At 38.6% G+C, this 12,742-nt stretch overlaps 1 protein-coding gene across 4 annotated transcripts in view; it reads left to right on the top strand.

Moving 5' to 3' along the window:
• Positions 1–12,742, top strand: part of RAB27B (RAB27B, member RAS oncogene family) — a 118,947-nt gene that overhangs the window by 100,908 nt on the left and 5,297 nt on the right. For all 4 annotated transcript variants that reach the window (XM_087958625.1, XM_026666353.2, XM_087958627.1 and 1 more), the window contains exons 2-5: positions 2,497–2,668; positions 9,308–9,393; positions 10,552–10,655; positions 12,478–12,601. In XM_087958625.1, coding sequence (XP_087814751.1) covers positions 2,497–2,668; positions 9,308–9,393; positions 10,552–10,655; positions 12,478–12,601 — 486 coding nt within the window. The remainder of the gene's footprint in view (positions 1–2,496; positions 2,669–9,307; positions 9,394–10,551; positions 10,656–12,477; positions 12,602–12,742) is intronic.

The following is a 12,742-nucleotide window of genomic DNA, read 5'->3' as shown; positions in this document are numbered from 1 at the left end:
GCTTTTTTTTTGTTCTTAAGTCGAACCAGAAAAACAAATGAGGTTCCAGATGCAACAATAACAGAAATATTCAAAATGCATTTAATGAATTACCAGTAGTCTTCGACTTGTATTTATAATTGAGGCTGGAATTATGGCCATAAGTCTTGGCGGTCATGAAGCAGATCACCAAGTGACCATGCCTGATTTTATGACCTTTTTTGTGGCATGTCATGTGCTAAGTGAATGGTTGTTAAGTGGAATGGCATCATCGTGAAATGAATCCATTTGATAAAATGGATGCTTTTTGCTGGCAACCAGAAACTAATAACTTGCTGAAAATCACACTCATTGGGCCATAGGATGCTACAAACAGCGTCAACACAAATTGATTGCCAAGCACCCAAAATGCAGTCATGTGAACATGTGTTTGTGTATGTGTGTGTGTACTGTTGTGAGAACTCCAGAACCAGATCATAAGTACCTTTTTTTGGGGGGGGGGGAGGGGTCTTCCATAACTTTGAACGATTGCGAAGCAACCAGTCATTAAGTGAGGACTATCTCTTTAATTCCAAAACAGACACTGAGCTCTGAAATAGCAAAGAAATGATGCTTCTTGCCAGCAGAAATTGGAGAGTGGTCAATAGGTTTTTACGATTTTTTTATGACTTCATAATTTCAGACAGAAAGAAGTTAGTTGATTAAAGCTAACAGGGCTGGAAGGCCAATGGTGTGAATTATTAGCTGAAACTCATCAGGCAGTAGGATAAAATCTGACTCAGCTGCATGAAGAAGTAAGATAATAAAATCTCCAGTAATTGACTTGGAGGTTCACAGCAAGTTAAGTATTTCTATCTTTGTTCAGGGAGACTGCAGAATTATGGACACAGTTAGTCTAAGGCAGGGCTGTCAAACTCCCGGCCCATGGGCTGGATGCATCATACGCTGGCCACACCCATGCCCAGTTGACATTTCACAGACTTATGTGCCTAACAGATAACAGGTAGAGTTGGAAGGGATCTTGTAGGTCATCTAGTCCAACCCTCTGCCCAAGCAGGAGATCCTATACCATTTCTGACAGATGGGAGTCCAATGTCTTTTTGAAAGTCTCAAGTGATGGCATTCCCACAACTTCCAAGAGCAAGCTGTTCCATTAGTTGATTGTTCTCACTTCAGAACGTTTCTCCTTATTTCCAGGTTAAACCTCTCCTTGTTCAGTTTCCATCCACCTTCAGGTGCTTTAGAAAATAGCTTGACCCCTTCCTCTCTGTGGCAGCCCCTCAAATATTGGAAAACTGCTATCCTGCCTCCCCTGGTCCTTCTTTTCACTAGACTAGCCAAGCCCAGTTCCTGTAACCGTTCTTCATATGTTTTAGTCTCCAGTCCCCTAATTATCCTTGCTGCTCTAGGATGCAGGTGGGTTGAATATCTGCACTTCAAAAGCAGGTTGTAAGTCCCATTTTCAGAGTCCAGTATAACTTTGAACAGTGACTAAGTGACGGTTGAGGACTACTTGTATTAGTTCTTAATTGACTTTAAGAACTGGAAATGGGTATGGATTAGTTTAATATTTCTTTTTTCTTTTTCTTTGTTGGAAGAAGATTGCTAAATACGTAAAAGTAAGTTCTACTTTACCTGATTTGGAACTGGAGAAATAGCTTTCTTCACCAAATACCTTGTGACACTAGGATTCATCTGCAATAGACACTAAAGCCATTGTAGTGTAGTGGTTATGGAGATTATGGTTATGGAGATTATGGTTATGGAGATTATGGTTATGGAGATTATGGTTATGGAGTCAGCCATCGAATCTCACTAGATGACTTGGGCTGCTCAGTTAATCTACTCAAACTTATCACACAGGGTGGCTGTTGTGAGAATAAAATGTAAGGAAGTTTCTGCATAACTTCCCTTGAGCTCCTGCATTAAAAAGAACAAATATATCTAATAAATCAAATCTAACAAAATCAATCAATCAATCACATGCACTCTCATCTCAAACTATCCCACACAATTATAGTATGGATGAAATGAAAGAAGTACTCCCGGTAGGCCATTTTCAGCTCCTGGAAAAAAAAAACCAGTGTATCTAGCCTAAACTTTAATGACAATTTAGTACTAATATGTTTTATGATTTTCCTTGTCTCTGAAGCCTAATTTTCTATGGCAAAGATACCAGAATATCCAGCATAACAATAAAAACAAACTAAATCACTAACTGAGCAAGAGTAGGAAATCCACAGTGGCAATAAAAACAGATGTTCCTTTGTGTATAAACAATTCAGGGGTCCATTTTTTTTAAAAAAAAAAAAGCCTGATGCCAGAAGAAGATTATTCAGGAGGTAGAGCCTCCATCTATGCTGAGGACTAATAGAGAAATTCGGTCAAAAGTGGAGCAGCGAGCTGATAAGCGGTTGGATTCAAGGGAGCTAATACTGCATTCCTACCGGTCCTTCATGCTTAAGTTCTGTTCTTTTCGTTCCTTCCTACTAATCTTCCTTTTCTCCTGATTTGCAGGTTCATCCAGGTCAGCACTATGACTGATGGGGACTATGACTATTTGATCAAACTCCTGGCCCTTGGGGATTCTGGGGTTGGAAAGACCACTTTGTTGTACAGATACACAGACAACAAGTTCAACCCAAAGTTCATTACGACAGTAGGCATCGACTTTCGAGAAAAGCGTGTGGTGAGTTTCTTCTTTGTTGTATGTGTTTGTGTGTGTGTGTGTGTGAGAGAGAGAGAGAGAGAGAGAGAGGTGGGGAGGCAGAAAGGTCTTCCTGAAGCTTCCACTCTCTCAAAATAAATCTTTTCAACATCTCAGTGGGACAATATCTGCTTCCTTGTGTGGGTTTTGCCCTGCATTTTGTGGCCTTCACCTGAATTGTATGTCCCCCTGACCAGTCTTTTCGCTTAGTCCAAAATGGCATTTGTATATTGTTTCATCTCTTCCCAGGGTATAGGTCACCCACAACTAACAGCTGTAATTGAGCCTGACAATTAGATTGTAATAGTCAGCAGATTTCCATTTGACTGGAGCTGTTTTGATGACTTTTTTTCCCAGCGGTCATTAAGCAAACCCATTGGTCCTTAAGTAAACTCCATTGTTCACTGTGGAACAGTTTTTGCCCAGAAATCAGAAGTAAACACCAGTTTCTGGCAAAAGCATTGTAAATCACGACCATATGACTGCGGAGCTCTCTGCACAGGGCCATAATTGCAAATTGTTTGCTGAATATCCTAGAAGAGGAAGAATAGAGTAGAGTAGAGTAGAACAGAACAGAACAGAACATACAGAACAGAACCTTGCAGGTTTTCTAATCCTAAATGTGAACATGTGACCATGAAGGAGGGCAATGTCAGAACTTCAAAACTGGATCACAACATCCTTTTGGGGGAAATGTGTTGTAATGACGAGGCAGTCGAGTTGTTTGATCATGAACAACTGAATCATGATTATCTTTATTGGAGTATAGTCTTGTATTTATATACATTTTTAGTTATCCTCCATCATTGGTTAACTTTGGTTACTGCTTAACTTTCATTACTGTTTAGTACAGTAATCCATACAATTAATTATCTCTAGTTAGAGTCTAACATATGTTTACTTCCCCTCTCTAATCCTCCTTTATCCATAGATTAGTGACTTTGTTTGCCTGAGTTGTATTTGCTTGGAAACATTCTTCATCTGAGGTTTGCCATCCAAGATTGGAACATTCCTGCAATTACAACTCTACAGTTTTTGCCCAGAAATCAGAAGTAAACACCAGTTTCTGGCAAAAGCATTGTAAATCACGACCATATGACTGCGGAGCTCTCTGCACAGGGCCATAATTGCAAATTGTTTGCTGAACATCCTAGAAGAGGAAGAGTAGAGTAGAGTAGAGTAGAGTAGAGTAGAGTAGAGTAGAACAGAACAAACAGAACAGAACCTTGGAGGTTTTCTAATCCTAAATGTGAACATGTGACCATGAAGGAGGGCAATGTCAGAACTTCAAAACTGGATCACAACATCCTTTTTGACTCGTTTTCCCTACATCCCATAAGAAAGCGTGCCACCCCCTCTGCAGATCATGGCCTTCTAAAAATAGTATTCTCTTGTTAGTTAAATTCACCCATTCCTTCAACCATACTAAAGAGGCAGCAATATAATACAACTCCCAATTTGGTAGTGCCAGTCCTCCCCTGCTCTTCATATCCTGCATTGCCTTTAAATTTATTCTAGGTTTTTTCCCTTGCCAAATAAATTTAACAGTTATTTTGTTGAGTTCTTCAAAAAAAAAATTGTGTAATTTAATTGGGATCGTCTGAAATAGATATAGAAATTTTGGAAGAATATTCATTTTAATGGCAGCTATCCTGCCTAATAATGAAAGTTGCAGCTTACCCCATGATTCTAAATCCTTCTTTACCTGTTGCATCAATTTATCATAATTATTTTCCTTGAGTGTCTTACAATGTGCTGTCAACCATATTCCTAAGTATTTAACTTTCTTTGTCACTTGTATTTCCATAACTTCTTCTAACTCTTTTTTCTGTTTTTCTGTTAAATTTTTAGTCATTAATTTAGTTTTCTTCCTATTAATTTTGAGTCCTGCTACTGCTCCAAATTGTTCTAATTCATTCATCAATTTTTGTCCTCTTTCTATTGGTTCCTCAATAAAAAAAAATCATATAGTCCGCAAACGCTTGCAACTTATATTCTTCTTTCTTAACCTTTAATCCTTTTATATCTGGGTTCTGTCTAATTCGTATTAATAATGTTTCTAATGATAATATGAAGAGCAGGGGTGAGAGTGGGCTTTCTATTTTTGTTGGGCGGGTATATTCCCCGTTTATTAAAATATTAGCTTGTTGTGTATCATAAATAGTTGTTATAATATTTTCAAATTTGGTGCCTAGATTCATATTATAAATTTTTTGGATTAAAAATTGCCAATTTAAATTGTCAAAGGCCTTCTCTGCATCTAAAAACATAAGTGCAATTTGTTTTTCGGGGTGAGCTTCATAAAATTCTAAGACATCTAGTACTGTTCTTAAATTGTTCCTGATTTGTCTGGTCGGGAGAAATCCATTTTGGTCTTCATGTATATGCGCGTTTAGCGTTCTTTTTAATCTGCTTGCTATAATAGAAGTAAATATGTTGTAGTCGGTGTTTAACAGTGAAATCAGCCTATAATTGTTTATATATCGAGGGTCCGAATCCTCCTTCAGGATCAGTGAGATCAATGCCCCCCTCCATGAGTCCGGCATCCTGGCTGCCAATAGAACATCATTAAAAACTTCTACCATAAGAGGTCCAATTTGTTCTGCAATTGCCTTGTACAGCTCCCCTGGAATCCCATCTGGTCCCGGGGTTTTGTTGTTTTTCTGGTTTTCTATTGCTGATTTCAATTCCAACCAAGTAATGTCTTTGTTTAATAGTTCTACCATTTCTTCTCCAATTGCTTTATCCTTCACTTCATCTAAATAGTTTCTTATTCTATCCTCATTAACATCTTCCTTTTTATATAAATCTTCAAAATACTTATGAGCAATTTCTTTTTTCTGTTCTATCTCCTGCTGTATATCCCCTTTACCATCTATTAGCTGATATATCAATCTCTTTTCTTTCCTTTGTTTTAGTTTATAAGATAGCCATCTTCCTGGCTTATTAGCATGCTCGAAATAAGTTTGTCTAGTCAAATTCAAATTTATAATCATTTTCCCTTGTTCAATTAAATTCAATTTATGTTTAGCTATCATTATCTGATTTTGCAATTTGGAATCCTTTGGGGTACTCTGTAAATGGGTTTCTAGTTCCTTAATTTTTTGTTGTAATTTATCTTGCTGGGCATATTTTTCCTTATTCCTCTTGGCATTATAAGAGATTGTTATGCCTCTTATTACTGCCTTCATTGTATCCCAAAGGTTTTGTTTCGTGGTTACTCCATTATCATTTTCCTTTAGGAAATAATTTAATTCCTCCTTGAGTTTGTTTATGCTTAGTTCTTAAGGAAGTGTTGTGGATCAAAGCTGAAAAGTATTTGTAGGATTTCCAGAATCTCTAGATTGGTACACAGACATTGGTAGAAACTAATGAGAACAGTGAGGATATTTTTTTGAGGGGTGTTATAGTTAAAAACTTGTGTATGTGTATGTATGCACAAGTGTGTGTGTGTGTGTGTGTGTGTGTGTGTGTATGCGCACGTCCGTGTGTGTGTATCAAAATGATCTTCCCTTCCTTGATTTATTCAGTCTAGCTCATCTCACAGCCATATAAGTATCCCATGCTGGTGGGATTTAGATTTTTCATAGACACACACATGAGACACTGCTATTCTGGAAGCCTCCACGTGTTGTGTTTGCCACTATTCGACTTCTGCATTTTAACTCATGTAACTCAGTGTTTTTCGCAGTGCATAACAGAGGCAACCTTACACTGTTTTTTTCTTAAAGAAGATCTACTGAAGGTGCTGTGAGACTGCAGTAGAAATATTGTTTTGATACAAAAAAAGAGTTATCCGAAATTTTAAAAAAGGGATCTCAAATGCAATTTTGCCTACTTGCTTGGCTAATGTTATTAAAGGACACAGAGCCAGATAAATCTGTGTGTGCGTGTACACATAGGCATACACACTCATACCTGTTAAGTTTATTCTACTTCACTGTCAACAGTACATAGATTCTGTAGGTTACAAATGAACCTTTGCAAAAACAAGGGTGATTTCGAGAGCTTGAGCTACCAAAAGAAGCTGTCCGTAGAGATAATGAAGCTTTGTTCTAAAATGCATTTTCCCCATACAGATATTATTATTATATGTTTTCTTTTACATTTATACAATAATTATTATGACTATGTTATATAATCAGGACAAGCTGTTATATAGATAGATAGAGAGATAGAGATAGAGTGAGTTTTGTGGAAGTAATGTTTCTTTTCTAAATATCAACTATATCTTCTGACACAAGCAAGCATCTTTTTCTGAAATGTTCACCTACTTGGGAAGCCAAGTTCTCAGCCTGTTGCATGCTAAATTTATACGTTAAAGAGCTTGTGATTTGTGCCCACGTGTATTAACCTCAAAACACAACCTTTTGAATCCTTCTTGTATATTCATTTGATAGGATGGGAACTGCATGTCTTTCTCACTGGCTCAGGGTGATTGAGATTGTTACTCAGGATCCAGTTTCCCACGGAGGAGAATAAAAAATAACATTTGCCAATACATCTCCTCAAAGACTTGATCAGACCATTAGACAGTGGAACCTCAGTCAAGGATATGTTTAGGGAAGAGTGGGTCCCTATTAGGTGGCAACTGGGCATGACCTATCTGATTAATAATAATCTGGGAATCTTGTGAAGTGACCCTTTACTAAAAGTGTGTCTATCAGATTTTGTGCCTTGTATCCTTAAAAGGTGTGTATCTCTCCTTTAGATTAGGGAAGTCTGTGTTTGTCCTCTTTATCTTAATTATTGAGGTAGGATTGCAGCTAAGAGGGCAAGGAAGAATGATCAGCAATAGAATGATGCAATCTGCAAGATTTGCAAGGAATTTCTTCTAAGTACAAGTGTGAAGGGATGTCCACTACAAAGCTTGCTAAATTACACAGAGTTTGCCTCAGCTGGCTAAGTACAGTTCTCTCTCTCTCTCTCTCTCTCTCTCTCTCTCTCTCTCTCACACACACACACACACACACACACAAGTCCACACCACTACTTTCTTACAAATCTTTTGTGTTGCCAAACCAATAGAACAGCTATATATCTCCATAAAAGTACTTGCTATATTCACGACTTTAAGAGTTTGCCAGGCTGTAAGGATTGTAGGCAAAAATATACTGCTTTTAAGGTATATTTAGAATAGGAATAGAATAGAATAGAATAGAAAATATGGAATGGAATGGAATAGAGCAGAGCTGTAAGGGACCTTGGAGGTCTTCTAGTCCAGCCCCCTGCTCAAGCAGGAGGACCTATACAATCTCGGACAAGTGATTGTCCATTCTTTTCTTAAAAATCTCCAGTGATGGAGTGCCCGCAATTTCTGACTTTTGATGCTATCTTTGGGGGTGTCATTTAGTCTCTGCACATTTTAAAATCTCTAGACATTTAATTGGAATGAAGGGAGGGGGGATGTATACATTTGAAAAACAGTTCCTCTCGGTGAATTATTGAAGGCCATTCCCCCCACCCCACCCAAATTTTCTTTTACCCACTCTCGTGCTAAGCTCTTTGGCCATGAACAGACCTCTCTCTTTCACTTGCTCAGAGCCATCTGTTGCTCCAGCCTTCATTTATCATGGAGAATCTCAAGTGGAACATAATCCTCATTTCCTTGGACCAAAGACATATTATATTTCTTCCTGGGTGGATGGTTGAGTCACCTCATTAGTTCAGCATCTTCTCTATACCAAAGCAACATGCTAAATTTTCTATGTATGTACAGGAGAGTAAATACGCAGCAGCTGTGCTGTTTAGAAAGATATTACCTAAGAACAGCATATAAACAAAGAAATTAGTTTATTGTTACAGTCTCAATTGTCCAAAGTTCAGACACTTTGCAGCTTAGCTGTGTGATAGTAACTAACTTTTTGGAGACTGCAACAGTCTTCAGACTTATTTGTAAAAATAATAAAGATGGGATACAAATAAATAAAATCCAGTATTAAGAATTCCAGTCTGCTGAATTCCAATTTACTGCTTATACATTCATCTTTCAGCCTTCAAGGAATTTCCATCTAATTGTCCCACTCAATAACTCTGTAAGGCAAGTTGAGAGAGAATGAATGTTGAAATGCCTCCAAAATGTTGTATAGACGAGTGAAGAGACACCAATTTCCAGTCTAATGTTGTAAACATAACGTTTAAAATGTCCAAATTGATTTTCATCTTCTGATGGCTTCAGAGACAGATGGTTTTTTTTTTTTCTGGCAATCTTCTAGGCAGCATTGCAGAAGTGGCTTGACATTGCCTTCTCCTGGGAAGGTTTTTTTGTGATTTCTCAAGTCTAGCCTACAATCTTTGTGTTCATGGAAATTTCCTAGCCATGAAGTAGAGGCCCATAAGTCTTAAAGTTGCCAAGGTTGGACATCCCTAATCTTGAGACTTGTACTTTCTATATCAATATTGTATTTCTAACTGTGTGCACTCCTTCAATAAATGTAGGGCTGGCTGCCAAAATCAACTGTGGAATAAAATCCATAGGATCATATGATGTTTAGCATCTTTGCCTGTCCTGCATTTTCAGTTTGCAAATCATGACTTCACTTTTAATTAACTTTTAAATAAACATTTGTTAAAATAAACAGTATTAAAATAAACAGTGAAGCTTTTTTTGGTATGTTTCAGGTGTACAACAGCCAGGGGTCAAGTGGTTCTTCTGGAAAAGCCTTTAAGGTCCATCTGCAGCTATGGGACACAGCTGGGCAAGAGAGGTAATATTCAAGAACTTAAAAGTCCAATGCAGAAATAATTGGAAAGGGAAATGAACAATAATTTTTTCTATTAGATTCTGTCATTTGAACGCAGGCAGGTTTTCAAGAAGAGATTTTTTTTCATTATCATTTTTTACATCATATTACTGTTTACAAGGCATCTTAAGACTAGTTCTTAACTTCAATTATTTGGAATTTTGAATAAAAAGTGATTTGAAGCATTTTGGAATGTCGGATTTCAGGGGTACAATTGCTAAAAGTCGCAGGAAAATGGGTAGTGCCTGCAGTTTACACACACACACACATATACATCAGTGATGGGATTCAAAAATTTTTACTACTGGTTCTGTGGGCGTGGCTTGGTGGGCGTGGCTTGGTGGGCATGGCAGGGGAAGGATACTGCAAAATCCCCATTCCCTCCCCACCCCACTAACCTGCTTTCCAGCTCCATTCTCCTGTGCAGGGCAACCAAAGAAGACCCAGCCAATCAGCTGGGACTCAGGAGGCAGAAAAGAGATGTGGGTGGGGCCAGTCAGAGGTGGGATTTGCCAGTTCTCTGAACTACTCAAAATTTCCGCTGCTGGTTCTCCAGAACTGGTCAGAACCTGCTGAATACCACCTTTGACACACACACACACACACACACACACACACACACACACACACACACAAATACTGTGCATACTCAGACATACATATATGTGTGTGTGTATGTGTGTGTGTACGTATACAAACACAAGTTCTCTGCTTGAAGGTGTGTGAGCCATACACTCAGAAATTCTATATCCCTGTGGATGGACACCTGACTATTATCTCCCTGTGGGGGTTTCCTGTTCATCTTTTTGATATTGAAAGGGAAGTTTATATAACACAAATCCCCATTGGAACGGAACAGTTCATAAGAGAGAAAATGGGAATCGTCCCTGGGGCTGCCTTGTAACCTGGAGGAAGATTTGTGCTTGAGCAGTCATTCTGGGTAAGGGTTGACTACCTCTGTAAAGAGAATATTGAAGCTTTGCCTTGTCATTTGCCTGTTTGCTTGCAGCACTTTTCAAAAACAAGTGCAGCAATGAAACGTTTACCTAATACCCCTTGCTTTCTTCTCCCTGATAGCTCGTGTTGTATATTGATCCTTTTCATTCCTTTTTCTCCTGACAGATTCAGAAGTCTCACCACAGCATTTTTCAGAGATGCCATGGGCTTCCTGCTAATGTTTGATCTCACCAGTCAACAGAGCTTCTTAAATGTCAGAAACTGGATGAGTAAGTGGAAAAAGCAGCTGCCTCTCTTAGCCTTCAGCTCTTTTAGCTTCTGTGGCATTGAACCTGCCGTTTTTAATGCGACAGCTGCCCCCATAAAGAGTGAGATTATGTAAGCTGTCCCTGATACGATTAAACACTCTGCAACAAAAGGCACGCAGGTACCTTAGAAGCAATGCATGCTCCTCTCAGAAGTGGCATTCTTTGCCTTGGCCACTGGCTGCAAGGTATTTTTTATGGAAGCTTTAGGAAACTTTGACCTGACAAAGTTGTTTTTCCACTCGGGCACAACTCCCTCCTTGAAGCCTCTAGCATCACCCACCATGTCATGTTTCTGCAAAACGCTGAACCCTGCCCAAACTAGTTTAAACATTACCAAAAGAATGCATGTGAATTGCTTAAAATATATGTATGTGAGTAACAGGTAGCCCTGGATTTAACAACCGTAATTTAGGCCAGAATTAGGGTTAGGGTTGTGGTCGTTATTGAGTTCCTATGTGACTGCACCCAATTTTACAATCTTTTTTGTGGCAGTTGTTAAGCAAAAATGGCAGTCATTACATGAAGGCCATGGTCACTAAAGCAAACCTTTTTTTACTCAATGAGTGATTGTTTTTTCGCAGGAAACTGGAAGTAAATGTCAGAATAGCATAGCATATAGCACAGCACAGTACAGAACAGAACAGAAATCTTTATTGGCCAAGTGTGATTGGACACACAAGGAATTTGTCTTTGGTGCATATGCTCTCAGTGTACATAAGAAAAAATAAAATACATTAATCAAGAATCATAAGATACAACACTTAGTGATAGTCACAGGTTACTATAAGCAATCAAATCATACATGGGTTACTAATATGCAATCAAAACATACTAGGAAAACAAATAAAACAATATAAATTGTAAAGATACAAACAATATGGTTATACTCATAAGTGGGAAGAGATAAGTAATAGGAAGGATGAGAAGAATAATAGTAATACAGTCTTACTAAGTAATTTGACAGAGTTGTGGGAGTTAGTTAGCAAAACTCACCAAAAATTGGTCTTGTGACTGCAGGCTGCTGCGAATGCTTGTAAATGGAAGCTGGTTGCTAAATGGCAATAGAAATAGCCCTTTGACTTTTATACTACTTTAGAGTGCTTTACAGCCCTCTCTAAGTGATTTTACAGAGTCAGCCTATTGCCCTCAACAATCTGTGCCCTCATTTTACCCCACTCAGAAGGATGGAAGGTTGAGTCAACCTTGAGCCTGGTGGGATTTGAACTGCCAAATTGCAGACAGCCACCAGTCAGCAGAAGTAGCCTGCAGTACTGCACTCTAACCACTACATCACCACGGCTCCTATGCCCCAAATGTGATCATGTGACGGGGGGGGGGGGCACAGCCAAAGGAACTCCAGAACCAGGTCATAAGTAGCTCAGGAGAGGTCCATCATAGCTTCAAACGGTTGCTAAACAACACCAGTTGTTAATCAAGGACTACCTGCTTTATTCTTGTTGCAGCTGTGATGCAGAGAAGAAAAGCAATTCTTATTGGCATTTACAGATTTATTATCTCGATGTTAATTTGATTGATTGGATGGCCCAACGTATTCTGGGTAATAAGACACTAACCATCCTATTTGTATCATAACGTTTTTTAATGTAAAAATAGGTAATGAATTTGCACATACTTCATCTATCAGCCTTTCCCAGCCAAGTTGAGCAACACAACTGGAAGATACCAGGTTAGGAAAGGCTGAGAGAAACTATGATTTCTGCTCCTCTGTTTCCAGGGAACATTTCTGCACTCCTTACCAAGTTTTTACATTTTCTTTCTTTAGGCCAGTTGCAAGCAAATGCTTATTGTGAAAACCCTGACATTGTATTAATTGGAAATAAAGCTGACCTATCAGATCAGAGGGAGGTCAATGAAAGACAAGCCAAAGAACTTGCAGACAAATACAGGTAAGGCAAACAAACATGTTGTCCTCTCAGCTAACTCAGGAGGCATTGATGTTCCCATCTGAGTGATGCCAAAGGTGGGATAAAGACACAATGAAATGGCCAAGATATTTGGTTTCAGAGGAAGAAAATCAAGTCTAATGT

This window comes from Notechis scutatus, chromosome 2 (assembly GCF_049901735.1).
Source record: "Notechis scutatus isolate UNSWTSFEM ecotype Mainland chromosome 2, rNotScu1.2, whole genome shotgun sequence".
Classification (NCBI taxonomy): domain Eukaryota; kingdom Metazoa; phylum Chordata; class Lepidosauria; order Squamata; family Elapidae; genus Notechis; species Notechis scutatus.
This window is presented reverse-complemented; position numbering and strand designations above follow the sequence as displayed.